This window comes from Sparus aurata, chromosome 24 (assembly GCF_900880675.1).
Source record: "Sparus aurata chromosome 24, fSpaAur1.1, whole genome shotgun sequence".
NCBI lineage: Eukaryota > Metazoa > Chordata > Actinopteri > Spariformes > Sparidae > Sparus > Sparus aurata.
Window position 1 is genome coordinate 3749797 of NC_044210.1, and position 13968 is coordinate 3763764.

At 40.0% G+C, this 13968-nt stretch overlaps 1 protein-coding gene across 2 annotated transcripts; it reads left to right on the plus strand.

The window, feature by feature from the left end:
• Positions 1 to 268: 268 nt before the first annotated feature.
• LOC115576868 (uncharacterized) lies at positions 269 to 11346 on the plus strand. Of its 2 annotated transcripts, XM_030409472.1 has the most exons (12): positions 270 to 413; positions 691 to 775; positions 2007 to 2179; positions 2559 to 2706; positions 3929 to 4077; positions 4580 to 4725; positions 6688 to 6764; positions 8065 to 8148; positions 8750 to 8830; positions 9967 to 10029; positions 10591 to 10644; positions 10822 to 11346. In XM_030409472.1, the coding sequence occupies exons 2-12, from the start codon at positions 715 to 717 to the stop codon at positions 10941 to 10943; spliced, it is 1158 nt and encodes a 385-aa protein (XP_030265332.1). In that variant the 5' UTR covers positions 270 to 413; positions 691 to 714; the 3' UTR covers positions 10944 to 11346. The 2 variants fall into 2 exon arrangements, with proteins under 2 accessions (XP_030265333.1, XP_030265332.1); XM_030409473.1 differs by lacking the exon at positions 8750 to 8830 and having other exon boundaries at positions 269 to 413.
• Positions 11347 to 13968: the final 2622 nt, after the last annotated feature.

Genomic DNA, 13968 nt, shown 5'->3' on the forward strand with positions numbered 1-13968 from the left:
AAGCTTTTGAGGGCCTATATGAGTAACACTGTATGTCACAGGCTGCCTCTTTGTTATTTTAAACCACAAAATTAATTGTGTTGTAGAGTTGTGTTTGTACGTTCAGGTTAAGAAAATGAATTTAAAAACTAAAACAGGCAACGAGAAACTTGGATTTGTTCTCGTGTTCCTGTCATGTGTCTGTGGGAGTCTGTTTCTGGTAGTCACATAGGCTGCTCCCTGCAAAAGACTGTAACTGTGATATTTCCCACAGAACCTGAAGGTGCCACTTGGAGCTGTTGAGATTTGAGCCCGGGTTGAAACGGGAGAGCTAAGAGGAGATACATATGGTCATCTAAAACAGTCAGAGCTGCGGCACATCACCGCTGAAACCTCCCGCCTTAGGAGATTCCTTCATCTCGGTACACTCTTTGGTAAGATCTGCCTGTATTTATATTTTCTGCCTTTTATGGCGCATGAAAGATGCCAGACTTCAATGTTGATTTGTCAACAATCCTGGACCTCCAAAGGAGCAGCGTCGGAACTTGTGTAACTTTAAAAAAAATGCTTTATATGTGCCGCTCTCCTGACTTTGGTTTACCTTTGGAAATAGAGCAAAATGGACTTGTTGATAACCTTTACTAGGAATCCCATTGATTGGTGATTATTATAAGGAATTGTAATCGTTCTAATGAGGCTTTTCTGTTTCAGCACCGAGGAAGAGGAAAGGACAGTATGTTTCCTCTGTGTATTTTGGTGATGGTGCTGTGTCTTCAGTTCGGAGGGCTCTGCAATGGTGACTCATGTTTCATATACATTCTGCCCAGGGGATATTTTACTATATGATTTGATGAAACTAGATAGTAAGGTTTTAACTTCAGATTATCCTCAACAGAACCCACCTTTTATTCTAATTTTTGTGAAATTGCCTCAAGTAAAGTGGAATTTCAAATGAGTTTAGAGATTATCTCTCACACATCTCCATGACTCTCATGTAACCGAGTACTGAGTCTAGTCAACTGTATCCTTCACATCTGTGGAGCTCCATGGAAGAGAACGCAAAGTGATCTGTCACTCTTTCTCTCTCTCTCTCTCTCATATATATATATATATATATATATATATAATTTGATTTGAAAAATGAGGAAAAACTAACTTTATTCTCATTCCATAGAAGTCTTCACTAATTATAAAAGTCTGTTTTCATTTCATAATGTCACTATTGTTCCTGCCCTCTCACTTTTCAGCCAGTCACATTGTCCCTGTCTCTAAAGCAAGCCAGCTCAACAAATGCTACTAGATTTAGCTACTTAGCACCTGTTGCTGGAACAATACAAGAGTAATTCTGAATCGAGTATCTAGCTGCTGCACCTACTTTTATTTGTCAAATATGCTGCACCAAGGATGTTATCTTAGCCTACATGGGCAGCACATGCTACCTACCTAGCTGGCTAACTGGCTACATGGGGTTGTGAGCTTTTACTACTTTACTACAGTATTAAAGTGAAGCAATAGTGTAGCTCCATGCTTGTGGTATGCATATGTATATATTAGAAAGTGCTAAAAAGAGTCCTCCAAATAACTGAACACTCATACATGTGTTGTTTTGGAACTCACATTTTCTAATCTGTGTATCATTATGTTTATAATACAAGATAGGCCTGACATTGATATGCTGTCCTAATGATACCTTACATATGATACCATGTTTTGTCAAGGGTAGAGGTAGAGATACCAGGTACTTATCTGGCTAGTACCTCCACCTAGTGGATAATTAGACAATCCCCTATCCTCTTAAATCATCAGAGGCACATCTGACCTACAAGTACCAAATGTTGAGAAATTGTAGTACTGAACCACTTCTAACAAAAAAATATTGAAAAAGTATCCATATTTCACTAAAAGGTGCAACACTAGTATCCTCACTTTTCTCAGCCCCCTGCTCCTTTAACTTCACTAATTTCTCTGCATTATTTTTCTGTCTTGTATTGCTTACACATGTTTACATTACACTTCTCCTCCTCCAGCCATTCATGTGGTGGAGATATCAAGCCTTCAGGTGGAGTTTGGGGAAGCAGCCATCTTGCCCTGTAATGGCTCAGCCTACCTTGAGGAGAAAGGGACTGTCCAGTGGGAGGCCATGGGGGAGGATGTGGCAATTTTGCGAGGAGGAGAACTAAGAGAGGGGGACAAATTTATGGTTAGTACTTTTTGTCTTTGATTTACAGTATAAAATCTACAGTAATTTAATCAAGTTTACTTTGCTGTAGTGGGGTGTGGATTATTTACCTTTTAAATCTTGTTTGAGCTACACTTTAACCTGCTCCTACTCTAACCCCAAACCTTCCCAAACAAGATGGAAAAATTGAGACCTGATATTGATTTCACTTCACAGTCAGAATTTTCTTCTGACATGTGTCTTGCATCCAACGATGTACACAGTTTCACATACCGTAGCTACATTTAACCAAGGACACTACAAACAAATAATACAACATATATTACATCGGACATTAGCAATAAGAGGCGGAGGTGGATGTGGATGTGGATGTGCCTTACAGTGCCATGATTCCTTCCAGGGTCGAATCGAGTTGCCCTCAGAAGAGAAGGTCAGGGAAGGAGACTGGTCCGTGGTTCTCAAGAGCACGATGTTCAGTGACTCAGAAATGTATGAATGCATTCTGGAAGGAAGAAAAACCCTATCAACGGTATGGCTTACAGTGACGGGTGAGTGGGAAGCAGAGGAAGGTGATGTCAGGTGATGTCATTTGTAAGACTAAATACACACTTAACTGTTTGCTACGACTCTGTTTGGTAGTTACAAAAAGACTAGATTAGAAATAAATGTTCTGATTTTAGCTAGATTTTAAGTCTGAGGCTTTAATTGTGTATAGCTGGAGTAGAGCGCTTAATCTTTCGAGTGCACTGTGAAAGTAAGCCTGGTTGGATGTGAACATGTTTTTGAACATTTTCTCAAAGTGGCTACGAGGAACTTTCTGTTTTTGTTGATTCTAGCTGCCCCTTTTGAAAAAAGCAGTACAACACCAGCGCCTGCTTTTGTAAAGATCTTTGCATTTGTTTTGGAAGTGCCTGACAGAGAGACCGCAAGATGGATCACGATGGCGTTGTGATTTTATATGTCATATATGTGATCGGACCTGAGCACAGGTAACCGAATAAAAATAGCAGTCTTTTTAATGATGGTCTCGTTTACTGTTAGAGGTCATTTATAATCATCAGAGGAATCACAAGACTGTTTCATAAACACTTAAAATAGAGAAAAAAGAGCCACCGTGACATTTTGGAGCAACTGCACTTGTTTGGCACTTCTGCATTGGCTTCAGGATGCTGCTTGGTTTTCTATCTTCTTGTGATACCTGATGATGTTATCTTTTCTCAGAAATCTTTTTGGTTTATTCAATTGTCAACTGATGCTAGAAAACCATTTGGGAATCAGATGGATCCTCATTTATTTGTGCCATGCAAAATAGATGACATTTCAGCTGTTTTACTTACCGATCCCTTTGTTACTGATTTAGGCGATTTGAAGTTGTGGCCCCTCACGGTCACAGAATCTACAGTTCTTTTCATCCATGCCCTGACTTAAGGGTTCAGCATACTTCAAATAAACTAGTTCTTCTGCGATGCCAACGCATTTTTCCAATGAGGATAAGAAGTCAACCCTTTCAGACTGTCTCTCTTTTCATTCAATTGTTCACACAAAAAGTGGCAGAACAAGTCAAGAATGATAATACAGAGCTGGCAACCACATCTGAAGGTTCAATAGTTGACAGGTTGACTAAGTGACTTTGACAACCAGTGTCTCACCAGAGACAGGACTGGTACAGATTCTTACATTGTATTTTAGGCCCATCAGAAAATAAAGAAGACCAACTTAATCTCTTTTTCTCCTTTCTTGAGTCTTCTTCTCTTTCTTGCCCCCCCCAAGCACCCCAAGTAGAGCGCTCCCTCGTGGTGCCTGTGGGTGACGAGGTGATTCTAACATGCTACACTGAGATTTCCAGAAGCGAGGCGCAGAATGAGCTGCAAGTCTGGTGGACTAAGGACGGCAACACTATAATCTCAGGACAAATCAAGGTACTGTATACTACAGCATTCTGTAGATGCACTCACATTTTCAGTATATTGTATCTTTTGTCTTATAAAAAAAGATTACTTGTATGATAATTCTGTGATTGTATGATTCTACAGACATGTAAAAACAGCTTCATCCAGTTACATGAAAATAGACTTCAAAATGCTGATCCTTATTCTAATGCCACTGTGCATGTACACTTGCAATCTATCTCAGTCTGAATCTGTCTGTAGTGTGGCAGTCATAAAATTCTAAGTCTATAGAATATAGACTACACACAGTATGAGTACATACAGAATATCAGACATCAGATTCTCACAGTTTTTATGACTTTACACATGTGAAAGGAAAAATATATTTCCCACAGGGATACATTAACGCAGTTATTTTTGTATTTTCACTTTGAACATATATTAAAAGTCTTCTTTCAATATAGTACTGTATAGTGTTGTTGGCTCGTCAAAAATCTTGTCCGTTAATCTGATCATCTCTTTTCACTTACAGGATCCGGGCACTGATGATACAGTGTTTCATCCTGACGATTTATATCGGCTTATTATCTTATGTGATGCTAAAGAAAAATGTAGTCTTTTTATGGGCCAAACATTAATGAGTGACAATGGAGAATACCGATGTCTGTATAAAGCCAGGTAAGTTCTAGCTACAGAATTAAATGTTTTTTTATGTTGTCACTAAACTCATGGACTATCAGTCTTCACAGTCTTCAACTGCAAAAAGTTTGATTGATTAAAACTTTTTAGTTTTTGCATCATTAGACAATAGTAATTATGAGTTACAACTCTGGAACCTTAATAATGATAATGAAATTAAATGTTTTTGTAGAATGTCACTTTCATACCAAAAATTGGTAGTCCAACAACACATCTGTTAAATACAGGCTTACCTAACACAGGGCTTTTTTTTTTTGTTTCTCTGTGTAACATACAGCAGGAACAGGTCATCAATATGCATCTTTCTGAGCTGCTGTCACAGCTAGAGCCTTACAGAATGTTATCGTTCATCATTGTGGATGCTCACATCATTATCATTAAAGCTATTGCTGTAGTTTTTGTTCTTAACCTGGCAGCTTGTAATTCTTGATAAAATAGAGACAATTTCTTAAACAGGGAAACCATCATTTAAAATGTGGGACCTTTCTACATCTGTCCTGTTGTCATTATGGTCAAGTGGACTTTATTTTCATTATAATTATAGAAAGAATGAGATATTTTCTTCAGTGGCGTGCACAGACATTTTGGGGGGCAGGTGCTCAGTGAAAAATAAGGGCACTTTATGCGGCATGTAGAACTGACGGCTGCCTTATTATAGCAGTGTGAGATTTAGAAAATAAATAAACATTACAGGCACATGTTGAATGTAATTGCATATTTATTTATGTCAATATCTTAATAAAATTACTTGACCTTTGAACTGGTACAGTTTCACACTATAGCACTGATCAGTCAATCACTATTGTTTTATTTCTTTGGAATGAACGCACATGGAGAGGTTTTAAGCAAGTTACAAGCTACAATGATAGATTAGTGTACTCTTTTTCCCCTGTCAGAACAAAAGAAGTGTACTAAGTGTCATTTTGAAGTGAGGAGTGAAGAGTGAGCGTTACCACTCTCTAAAGCAGCATCCTCCGTGCTGCTGGTGGATGCTTTTATCCAGGAGAGCAGAGAGCTGCTCCCCTGGGCAGCCTGCTGTAGATCCCTTTCTTTTTCCTTTCTTATCCTCTCCTTTCTAGGCATTATGCTGCAATAGGTAAATAAAAAGAGACCAACAATATGAATAAGACTGTTTGGTTATATTTCAACAAGGCACAGGGCTACTTTTTCTGCAGGCAATTGGGAATTGCCTGTTTGCCATATAGCAAATAAATTCCTGCAAGTGTTAATTATGTAGCCTAATGTAAACCTACATAATGGCCTACTAAATATTCATCTTAAGTAAGTATACTGATAGATTCACATGCTGTAAGATACCAATGACAAACTCTACCGGTGGTCATCATCACGTCATATCTATTATTGATTTTGGGTAGCGTCTAGCTTGTTAAGCAGTTGAGCAGTCGGCTAAATTATGACCAGCTGTGTGGCGTTGAGACAGGCTACTTCACAACAGAGACAAATAAATGCAAGTTATAGCTTGGCAACTGAGGCTTAGGGGGCAAACAACACACTCGACTCGATTCATGTATGTGTTACCTGGCTGGTGTGCAGGGGAGGAGGTGTGTTTGGGCTGCAGCTGCGCACTGTCTGCTGCTACAACGCGCGTTCACGTTGACAGAGGTGTGTGCGGGTGCGGTGGGGGGTGGAGGGAATATTAATTGGGGCATTATCATCACACGCTTTTAATCGACGAGCATTTATAGATGGTCATGTCAGCATGGGCCACAAAAAAAAAAACGAACTTTCAAAAGCGCACTTGCTTGGTCCAGAGGGCAAAGGGCAGGTGCTTTAGCACCACCTAGTGTCTACCTGTGCACGCCACTGATTTTCTTATTATGTGAGCACACACAGAAAATTACCCAGAATGCAATGATTAAATGGGCTTTCTGCTGCTACTACTTGTAATAGGTACTAACCATTATCAATTATATTTTCCAGATATTCTGACGATCCGAGACCTGGAATTCCAGAGAGTATTACATTGACTGTGCTGGATACAAATCATACAGATAACGGTAATCTTCATTCTTATACTTCTTCATATATTTTCATCAGTGGACTTATTGTTTATGAGAAAATGTTGCACCATCAGCTGGTTGTTTGGGTGGAAAGCTTATGTGAGCTTCTATAGCCTCAGTCCAGATGTTCTGGCTGCTCGCATCGGATTTGCAACACACAATGTCAAATCCAGGGTGACAGAAGTGCAGAGTCCTTTTGCTCCTAGCAGAGAAAGGTCAGGCTGAGATGAATCATCTTCTCTGAGACTCTGCAGCGTGATTGTTTTAAGGCGAGATGATGGATGTCCGTTTCTCATGCTGTTGGAAAGCCGTGTCACCAGCGTACGTAATTACCGACGCCTATGTCCTTAGCACAGCAACCCATGCAGATAGGTTCATGTTGTCTTAGGCCTGGATAATAAAGCAATCGCAATATGTATTGGGAATAGACACGTCATTGATGGCAACAAGAAAATAGTTGCCTGGAGTGAGGCGTCATTATGGATCCCACTGCAGTTCTCAAAAGACCATCACTGCACCTGTAAAGTATTAAAATATGCAGTAGCTCTGGTCACCTGTCCTGCAGAGGCACTCTCACTGTCACAGTGTCTCAGGGCTCATTAGATAGAGCCATCGCTGCCACTGCCACCGGCCTGCAGGTCTGCTACCTCGCCCCCACGGCCTGTTTGCTCTACCTGCAAGCCAAGAGACACTGCAGTTAAGACAGCCAAAGGGGTTAGGGTTTTTACAGGGGCAGCTATGACTCACATCAGCTCCACCGCTGGCTGTTGTCTTTACAAACCAACCACGAGAAAAACACGAGTACAGTGCAACCCATTAACACTAGAGTGAGAAAATGAGTGCTATAGAGAGGAAACTATGAAAAAGAAGGACACATCAGTTTGCTGGTATGACATATTTCTACTTATTTATGTAATTTTATTTGTGTGTTTTCCATCGTTGTGGTAACATAATTATAACCTGTGTGTCCCGAAAAAGTTGTTGGTCTGTAAAACTTTAGAAAGAGGACAGGCTTTTAAGAATTATCAAAAGTTGTCAAGATCGACTGATATGAAACTTCACTATTGTGATAGACATTTCAGCAATATCGCCCAGGCCTATGTTGTCCAGACACAAAGTTCTAATCTGATCACTCACAGATAATTGTGCGGACTCACCACCTTGCAGTTAACTGTACACCTAACTGTTATGTATCCAAAAGATGACACACTTGTTGTTCTGTTTTATACCACAGTGCATGTTATATTGAATGAATCATGTGCTGTTAATTTTGCATTTTGGTCACTTCTTCATACAGTTTTCCCTCCTGATGCGACAAGTGCTGAAAGTCCACTTGATCCTATACCTGTTCACCTGGAAGATTCAACACAACCAATAAAAGGTGAGTCTTGGGAAATGGGCAATAAAAGAGAACTAGGTAAAAGATCCAGTTTATGAGTACAGTAGCAGACCCAGTGTATAGACTGTGAAATACTATAAAAAAAAACAAAAAAACTTTTCAGACACACACACACACACACAAACACACACACAATTATTGATTAGTGCAGCTTTAAAGATACACTCTGGGAGCTCAATGCTGTTTAAGTGATAAGAGGGCATGCTGAACACAACCTGATTGGGACCTAGCACAGCATCCAATAGTCAGCAAATAGGACCGCTAACCTAAGCTGCATGATTAAGCGAGACAGCTAAAATGTTCTAACAGAAGCTAAACTCCTAAAACCACCTTGTTGGTTGATTCCTTGTCGTCAAACTAGCTGCAGCTGATATCGGCGTTTGCATTCTGTCCCAACACCAGCCGTGTTCACCAGGAGATAGTTGCAGTCAGTCCCTGTTAGTGGTTACTTTAGCAGCAATTTAAGCCACCGGGAAATTCAAGTCACCTCAGGTTTAGGCAGAGCAGGCATCAAGTTTGATTTTTTTATGCCAGTGAATGAATCATTTGGTGTCAATTAGCATTTGGTCACTTCTTCATACAGTTTTCCCTCCTGATGAGACTACTGAATTTCCACTTGATCCTATACCTGTTCACCTGGAAGATCCAACACAACCAATAAAAGGTGAGTTTTGGGAAATGGGAAATGAAAAAGAACTAGGTAAAAGATCCAGTTTACAAGTACACTAGCAGACCCAGTGTATAGACTGTAAAATCTCTCTATAAAAGCACGGAATCTCTGTCTGTCTGTCTGTCTGTCCGTGTGTGTGTTCCTTAAATATCTCTGATCTCAGGATCAGACTGACCTGAGACTTACAACATGGCTGCTGTGTGTTTCAAGGGTGTGCGACTTCGCATTTGTTTGGACTGCAATGATACCGTTAATAAATTATTTCATAAATGCTTTAAAAATTTGCGAGCATTGTCCACCGGCGCGAGCTGGACCGGGATTTTGCCGGCGGTTCGGTCCCGTTCTGTTCGTTGCATCTAAACTGACTGTTGTGGATTAATGAGACTAAACGAGTCCGGACGAGTCTGTTCGGGTCTGAGGAGATCCGGAGACGCGCGGACAACAAAGTGGAATCGGAATCTGTGGATGTTCGTGTGTAGCTAGCGGCTAGTCGCTAGCCGCTAGCTACACGGCCCACCTCCCTAGGCGACGGATCGGACGCACTGGCACGTCCAAAACCTGACTAATGGAAAATAATGTCCGCCACGCTTTTTCGCGAACATTGCCGTCACGTTTGCTTTGTGTCTGGTGCAGAAGAAACGGTAAAAACGGGCTTTTGTCACGAAAGTGTCCAAGCAGCAATTTTGGTTGTTGAGGAACAGGAAGTTGTGGGAGGGACGGAGGTAGATGAATGACAGGCAACGACGGTCGGTGTATAGACAGCGATATTGAGAGCTGAGAGATTTATGACATTTAGCGTGTTTGGAGTGTATAGTTAGTGTGTTATGTAGTGTTTGGTGTAGTGTGTTTAGTGTGTAGTGGAGTCGTTTTTTTGTTTAATGAGTCAAAACAATGAGGAGACTGCTGAATGAGCATTGCCTGCATTTAAAAATAAATAGTTACATATAACTTTGTACATTTTTAAAATGTATGCACATATTTAGCAAACAACAATTTTTATTTGCAGTGTTTTTCTAAACGCTGCATTCTCAAATTATTGAAGTTCTGTTTCAGCACTTTGAGCTTTCATGGCCATCATACCTATAACCTCACAAGTCATTTCATGTTCGTTTTTATTTACTTTCTTATAGTAATGACAGAGTCACAGCCAATGGAAGCCTTCGAGGAGGTGGTGACATCATTCCCAGATGAAGGTGAGCAGTTGTATGTTTCAAAGCTGGACATGAAGGAAAATAGCTAACTAGTGGTTACTTTAGCATTTATTTAAGCCACCGGGAAATTCAAGTCACCACTGGTGTATGTAGAGAAGGCATCAGGTTTGATTTTTGGCTTATGCTGATTGAATTAAAGGCGACTGTTGGGCCTTGGCAAAGGTAAGATCCAAAATTCAAAATCTAAGTAAAAAAAAAGGCTGGTTACAAAAACTAGGGACAAATCAGAAAACATGACAAACAACCAGGAACACGGGGCACATGAGGAGAACAGGCACAGGAGCACAGGAGACACATGGATGAAAACAGATGAACCAACATAGAGTGAAACAGAACACTTAGAACAGAGGTAAGCATGAAATAAAATTGACAACAGGACACAAGAGCATGACAGTTTTCTGTATTTGCAGTGTTTTTCTAAATTCTGCATTCTCAAATTATTGAAGTTCTGGTCCAGCGCTTTGAGCTTTTGTGGCCACCATATCTGTGACCTCACATGTCATTTCATCTTCTTTGCTTATTTCCTTTTTATGGTAATGACAGAGTCACAGCCAATAGAAGCCTTCAAGGAGGCGGTGACGTCATTCCCAGATGAAGGTGAGCAGCTGTATGTTTCAAAGCTGGACATGAAGGAAAATAGTTCCAACTCTTCAGATTCATGTCAAGTGTGATAAAATTGTAGAAATAGTTTTAACAAGTGCCTTTATTTCCCATGAGTCTTTTAACCTCTTACTCCCTCCATCTGCCTCCATCCTTCACCATCCCTCTCTGAAGGCATGGAAGAGACATCTCTGCAGTGGGACACTCTCCCTTGGATTCGGATCGGACTAATCGCTGGAGTCTTGCTGGTCACAGCAATGGTCCTGTGTATTCTCGGGGCTCTACAGAAAATTTGAAAGACAAAGCAGGATCGATGGATTTCCACTTCTGCCATTCAGCTGACCTGCGTGCTTCAGAGGGTTTGAGTTAGATCTTGAGCTTGATGCACAAGGAAAAGCTTCTTTATTTGAATGAAAGGGTTTCTGTGGTTGTGCTCACCACAGATGACCTGAGGTTGAAACCAGACAGTGAACTGAGTGTTAACAATACAAGCTTTTAACAAGTACATATGTCAGAGCTCAGAGTTTGGTTCAGATTTCTGTATGACTCTGTAACTGACCTACAGTGTGAGGAAAAAGTACATGCAGGCAAACTATATACAAGTCCTTGAGAGTGTTTATCAGTGTGAAAACATTTGTGATGAGAAGGCAGGAGATCCAATTCAGAAAAACACAATATTGATGCACTGTATCGTGCCTGTATTTTTTTTTTTTTTTTTTTTTTTTGGCAAGCTTTCAATGGCTACTGAAGAATTAGCCTGTAAAAATTAGATTTTTACAGGAAAGCTACACATGTCTTGGTGAATGGGACTAAGGACCTTAAATGGCTGGGTGTGCCCTTTGTGTGGCCATGACAATGTGGCCAAGTTGCTTGTTTAATGCAACAGCAAATTAAACAACAGGGACACAAATATGACAATTATTACTTAATAGCTGCTATTTAAATAATATCCAGATGTTATACAGGCTCATTTAGTATGTAAAATTCAGCAAAAGTAAATTTCTACAAAATAACCATCACTTATACATAGTCAGATACGCTCATTACTCTGTCGATATAACAGAGCCAACAGCACAAATCAAAATTCACGGGGACCTTTCTCAAAAAAATGGACAGTTATACTTGAAGTGATAGCCTGTCTCTAAAAACAGCATCAAATAAATTATTTTTTTCTTTAGATAAGGTGATGATAGTCCCTCGCTATTTTAGAGTTTCTGGCAGTTGCCAGGTTAGCTGGGCTACGACCATGTACCATTTCCATGTTCTACTCCTGAGAGGCTGTTTCTGTAAGTCTCTATTTGTTATTTTATTTTTGTACTCATAGGTCATGTTGTATTGTGCAAGTCAGACAAAATGTGACAGTTGCTCTCATTATTTTCAACAGTTTGTTTAACATCATTGCTTAAAATGTTAGATGAGAATTTTATCAGAAGTGGCAACCGTGGATACATTTGACATTTATACTATATTGAGAGATCAGAGGAATGATTGTATATCACTGACTTCAACATGATTTCCCATGATTGCTGCTGAAGCACTGGTTCGTGTTTGCTTGTTTACATTGACCTCAGTGTGTCAGGTCCACGGGTAGAAGACAGGATCCTGACTGATCCCTCTGGATAGGAATGAGGAACAGGTGCATACAGGGGAGAACGAAATTCAATACAGAAATGACTGTGTGCCAAACTGTGCTCTATATGGCAGTCATATCAGACATGTAACTCAACAGCAATTCAGTTCTCAATGACCCCTATGTGAGTACAGTCTGTATACTTCTGTCACACTTCTGATTCATTTTACATAATTGACAGTCCTTTGTGTGAGCTGACGTTTATGACAGTGTGATAGTATGTCCTGAGAATTGTAGTTATGTGTGTTTCTTTCTCGTCCATTTCTCCAGAGTAAAAAAAAAAAAAAGAAAAAGTGTGATCTGTGTTTAAATTCTGTATATTTTTGTAACATGTGTTTTGTACTGTCCATGTACAATGTCATCCTGACATTAATTCCTGTGTAATTTACACACTCATCAACTCTTTCGTTAAAGTCCTTCACACAGAAGCCTTTGACTCCCAACAGTCAGTAGAACTGATGAGGCCTGTTGGATGAGGCAAACACATTCCCATTGACTTTAACCTTTAACTATACATTGTCTCTAACAAGGACTCCTGTTCCAGACAGCAGTGTATAGTGTATAGTGTATTTGGGTTTAACCTCAATGTGGAACCAAGGCTCTGTCTAAAATGCAACCTATGATGAACCCCTATGGATACCAATGATGTTTTACAGTACATGTGTATTAATAGAATGTGTTAAAGTATCCAGCTGCACAGCCTGGTATTCTTGACATAGCTGAGTTGTATAAAGGCCACAGTGCTGGTGGGTTCAGCCCAGCAACATCCTTAGCCCTGGGCTAATAGCTCACCCTGAGATAGCCAAACACCTTTTCACACACACATTGTTAACCCAGGGTTAACCCAAGCCCATATCAACTGGATGATTCATTCGGCCCTTCTACTAGCCCTGGGTTAAATCTCTGTTAAAACATGTAGCTATTGTCACTAATATTAACCCTAACCATTTTAGTGTGACTGTTTCTCAGATTGAGAAGTTTGTCTTAACTTCACAACATTGCACTTCACTCTCAGCTTGATGACTGCCACATGCTCTTAAGATAGTGTGCATTTTTAAGATTTTAAGCAACTCTACTAAATAAGGCCTTGTGTTCCGCTTCATTTGATTGCGAGTTTCATTTACAAATATGTTACCAAAGCAAGAAGAGAAGCATTTCTCCTGACTCTTAAGTCAGAAAAAACCCCCACAAAAAGTAGCAGTGAGTTGAATTGAATTTGACTTGAATTCCGGAAGCCAAAACATCTTGCTAAAGCTGTGTGAAAAGAGGTAAATTTCATCCATCCATCCATTTTTCTGCTGCTTATCTGGGGCTGGGTGGCAGTGACAGCAGGCTAAGCAAGGTAGTCTATTACTGCATGAGGTAATTGTGACACATTCTTTCCTCATGTGTCGTAATGTTCTTATAAAGTTGGATTGCTTGACGTTCATCTGTGTTCTTGCAATGTTGCTATGCATCCAATAGAGGGAGTGATTTTATATTGAATGGACAGGTTTACTTAGTGTTCCCAGGATCAAACCCAGGAAAGCTGAAATGTCTTTTAGTTTCTATGCTCCTCACCTGTGGGACAAGCTTCCTGAATGCCCGAGGATGGCTGAAACTCTTAGCTCATTTAAATCTGGACTTAATATATTACTTTTTACTGTGGCTTTCCAACAATCAGATTGAGAACATCTTTTTAATTTTTTATC